The following is a 5000-nucleotide window of genomic DNA, read 5'->3' as shown; positions in this document are numbered from 1 at the left end:
CTGGTTTGGTGTGAGCGATCAGACAAAAGTCTCCCACTATCACCAATTTGCACTCCCCAGCGTGTTGATAAAAACTGGCCAAAACCCAGACATGAATAAGGACATATCTGAGGCCTTTGTGCTGCAGTGGACATGCATACATACATACATGCATGCATATTTCCATACAGTACAATCGTCACTGAAATCGAACAACTATAGTTTTTAAGGAAAGAGTAATATGTACAACAAATATCCCATCTTACCATATCAATATATTTTACAAAGGTATTTCCACAATTGTAATCATAATGTTAAATCATCTATGCAACAATTTCCTTTCAACAGAACAAATAATTATCTAAAGAGGCAGTGGGATGAAAAACAAATTATCCAGGTTTTCATTGTCATTATCATGATAGAAAAATTCATTAAATTGAATTTGAGTGAATATAATTCAGCATTTATCTGTTTTTGAATTGATTCAAGGACCATAGCATTTTAGCATATTTATGTAAACCAAGTAGAATTTTGATTTATGGATGGGTTAGATTGGATATATTCAAATATAAATTTTCTAATATAAAGATCTTGATTTTCTAATGCAAAAAGATTGACATATGATTTTGGAATAAAATCATTGCTGATATTTGTGGGGTTAATGAATAGTACTCTAAGCTAGTAAATATTTTCGGACATCATTTTGGCATAAACTCATTGTTGACATCTCTGGGGCTAATAGGTAGCGCTCTAAGCTAGTAAATATTTTCTGTCATGATTTTGGAATAAAATCATTGCTGATATCTGTGGGGTAATAAATAGCACTCTAAGCTAGTAAATATTTTGACATGATTTTGGCATAAAATCATTGTTAACATCCCTGGGGTAATAACTAGTTCTCTAAGCTAGTAAATGTTTTTTGACATGATTTTGGCATAAACTCATTGTTGACATCTCTGGGGTTAATAAATAGCACTCTAAACTAGTAAATATTTTCAGACATGATTATGGCATGAAAGCATTGTTGACATCTATGGGGGTAGTAAATAGCCCTCTAAACTAGCAAGTACTTCCTGAAGGTTGAAACTACTGGTTCCCAAAATTCAGTAATAACTAGCGCTTAAAGCTAGAGTTTTTCATCATCAATAGTAATAAAAAAACCAAAGGAGTTTTATCGACAACTATTAAATCATTTTCCAAATTCTCTCTCATTTCTCCCCCGCAGAGAGAAGAGGTCAAACACAACCAGACAGCCGGAATCATCTTGAGTGGGAACAGCTTAGTCCTTCAACAGGTTGAGAGATCGAGCGCTGGCGAATACATGTGTTCAGCCACGAACACACACGGGACACAGTTCTCAAACCCCGTCCGTCTTGATATCATGTGTGAGTACTGTGTTCCCTTTGTGGTGTGTTTGAGAGTATCTAGACGATCTTGATGTCGTGTGTGAGTACTGTGTTCCCTTTGTGGTGTGTTTGAGATTATCTAGACGATCTTGATGTCGTGTGTGAGTACTGTGTTCCCTTTGTGGTGTGTTTGAGATTATCTAGCCGATCTTGATGTCGTGTGTGAGTACTGTGTTCCCTTTGTGGTGTGTTTGAGATTATCTAGCCGATCTTGATGTCGTGTGTGAGTACTGTGTTCCCTTTGTGGTGTGTTTGAGATTATCTAGCCGATCTTGATGTCGTGTGTGAGTACTGTGTTCCCTTTGTGGTGTGTTTGAGACTATCTATCCGATCTTGATGTCGTGTGTGAGTACTGCGTTCCCTTTGTGGTGTGTTTGAGACTATCTAGACGATCTTGATGTCGTGTGTGAGTTCTGCGTTCCCTTTGTGGTGTGTTTGAGATTATCTAGACGATCTTGATGTCGTGTGTGAGTACTGCGTTCCCTTTGTGGTGTGTTTGAGATTATCTAGCCGATCTTGATGTCGTGTGTGAGTTCTGCGTTCCCTTTGTGGTGTGTTTGAGACTATCTAGACAATCTTGATGTCGTGTGTGAGTTCTGCGTTCCCTTTGTGGTGTGTTTGAGACTATCTAGACAATCTTGATGTCGTGTGTGAGTTCTGCGTTCCCTTTGTGGTGTGTTTGAGACTATCTAGACAATCTTGATGTCGTGTGTGAGTTCTGCGTTCCCTTTGTGGTGTGTTTGAGACTATCTAGACAATCTTGATGTCGTGTGTGAGTTCTGCGTTCCCTTTGTGGTGTGTTTGAGACTATCTAGACAATCTTGATGTCGTGTGTGAGTTCTGCGTTCCCTTTGTGGTGTGTTTGAGACTATCTAGACAATCTTGATGTCGTGTGTGAGTTCTGCGTTCCCTTTGTGGTGTGTTTGAGATTATCTAGACAATCTTGATGTCGTGTGTGAGTACTGCGTTCCCTTTGTGGTGTGTTTGAGATTATCTAGACAATCTTGATGTCGTGTGTGAGTTCTGCATTCCCTTTGTGATGTGTTTGAGATTATCTAGACAATCTTGATGTCGTGTGTGAGTAGTGTTCTTTTTTTTTGTTGTGTTTTAGATTATATAGATAATTCTAGATCTACCGATTGGAATGTTTAAATTCTTTATTATCCCGTCACCATTGAGAGATGGGCGATTGATACTGTTTTTTTTTTTTTGGCTGATATCTTTATCTGTGTGTGTTTGTCTGTTAGTCTTTTTTTATGATTTATTGAAATTTCTTTATCTATTTGTATTCGTCTATTTGTTTCTTTGTTTTTAACTTTAAGGGAAAACTTCTTGAACGATTTACTTGAAATTTACAACAGAGATGCACTATGACATTCAATAGATCTCATTCAAATTTGCATCTCTTAGGGTTAAGGTCAAGGTCACTGTGATCCGAAAGGGCAGAATAGATATTTTACTATAATTCCGTCAAATACTATCCGATTTATTTGAAACCAAGAACAAAATCTTGATTTTCCTGCACCTGAAATATAATTCTATATATCAAACTATTGAAATGGATAGTTTTGATGTTTAGTAGGTTCAAAGTTCAAGGGTTCAATGGGGGTAGAATTTTCAAGGTCACCAAATTTCAGAGGGTTGTAGGCTAACTCTCAAACGAGTACAGATACATAGATATTATTGACAGAGACGACACCATGACCTTTTATAATTATTATTATTATTATTATTATTATTATTATTATTATTATTATTATTAATTGCTAAGCTACAACCCTATGTGGGAAAGCAGGATGCTCTAAAGCATAAGGGCTCCAATAAGGAAAATAGCCCAGTAAGGAAAGGAAATGAATAACCGATACAAGAAGTAATGAACAACTTAAATTACTTATTTTAAAAACATTAACAAAATAAAGATAAATATTTCATATATAAATTTTAAATAGACCTATGTCAGCCTATTCAACATAGAACTCTTTTCTCTGCAAGTTTGAACTTTTGAAGTTCTACCGATTCAACTACCCGATTAGATTTTGTGGAGTTGCAGTATCCAACAATAATAGTCCCGTTGCAGTATCCAGTAATAATAGTCACGTTCAGTATCCAGTAATAAAAGTCACATTGCAGTAATAAGCAATAATAGTCACGTAGCAGTATCCAGCAATAATAGACACGTTGCAGTATCAAACAATAATAGACACGTTGAGTATCCAGTAATAATAGTCATATTGTAGTATCAAGCAATAATAGTCACGTTGCAGTATCCAGGAATAATAGTCGCGTTGCGGTATCCATCAATAATAGTCACGCTGCAGTATCCAGTAATAATAGTGAACAAATGTGAATCTCAACTAGCTGAATATTAGGCTATGTTAAATATGATCTTTCAAGGTTACTGTTCTTAGAATATTTTATTTTAATTGCTCATTACTGTTCTTGTGGAATATTCATTAGCTTTCCTCATTGGGCTATTTTCCTTATTGGAGCCCTTAGGCTTATAGCATCCTGCTTGTCCAGCTAGGGTTGTAGCTTAGCAATTAACAATAATAGTAATAACAACATTAACAACAACTACTACTACTACTACTACTACTACTACTACTACTACTACTACTATTACTACTACAATTATTATTATTATTTTTATTGATAATAATAATAATAATAATAATAATAATAATAATAATAATAATAATAATAGGGTTTTTGTGAAGGTTCGAGTTCGAAGGGGGCGTGGCTTCCCGCTTTTAACATCGGTTGTTGAATTTTTCTTATCTTGATTTATTCCACGCTATTGTTTTTATTCAACAATCTCTTTGGTAAAACACATTATCTTTTATCTTCATGAAATGTTTCGTTTTCTGTGCTTAGATAAAACAAATATTATTTATACACTTTTTTTATTGTAGTCAATTAAGCATCAATTAGTATAGATAATTCTGTTTTGTTTATTTTGTGTAATTTTTTATATTTTCTCAATGTCTTTGTAACAATATAGTTTTGTTTTTTTATTTTTTATTGAAAATCTTTTTAACTATATATGTAATTTTGTTTTAGTTTTTATTAATGATAAAAAATGGAATGATTTCAATTTGATTTTTATCAATGTACATTTAATCAACATTAATTAAAACCAGTCATTTTTACAATGGAAAAATACTTAAGATAAATCAGATTTCAACATTATTATTATTATTTATATTATTATTATTAGTGTTATTATTATTATTATTATTATCATTATTATTAATATTGTTGTTGTTGTTGTTGTTGTTGTTATCATTAATTTTCTAGCTAAGCTACAACCCTAGTTGGAAGAGCAAGGTGCTATAAGCCCAAGGGCTTCAACAGGGAAAAATAGCCCAGTGAGGAAAGAAAATAATGAAATAAATAAACGATATGAGAAATAATGAATAATCAAAATAGAATATTTTAAAAACAGTAACAACATCAAAACCGAGATATCATGTATGAAGTATAAAAAGACTTGTGTCAGCGTGTTCAACATGAAAACATTTGCTGCAAGTTTGAACTTTTGAGGTTCATACACTTGAGAAAGAGACATGTAATCTAAACTAGAGGGGAACTTAGTAGAGCTCATACCTCCACCGC

The 5000-nt window shown here is 33.7% G+C and overlaps 1 protein-coding gene across 1 annotated transcript in view; it reads left to right on the top strand.

The window, feature by feature from the left end:
• Positions 1-5000, top strand: part of LOC137621047 (nephrin-like) — a 431807-nt gene that overhangs the window by 261776 nt on the left and 165031 nt on the right. Inside the window, exon 8 of the mRNA XM_068351486.1 lies at positions 1205-1364. Coding sequence (XP_068207587.1) covers positions 1205-1364 — 160 coding nt within the window. The remainder of the gene's footprint in view (positions 1-1204; positions 1365-5000) is intronic.

Source organism: Palaemon carinicauda, chromosome 27 (assembly GCF_036898095.1).
Source record: "Palaemon carinicauda isolate YSFRI2023 chromosome 27, ASM3689809v2, whole genome shotgun sequence".
In the NCBI taxonomy this organism is placed as follows: Eukaryota; Metazoa; Arthropoda; class Malacostraca; order Decapoda; family Palaemonidae; genus Palaemon; species Palaemon carinicauda.
This window is presented reverse-complemented; position numbering and strand designations above follow the sequence as displayed.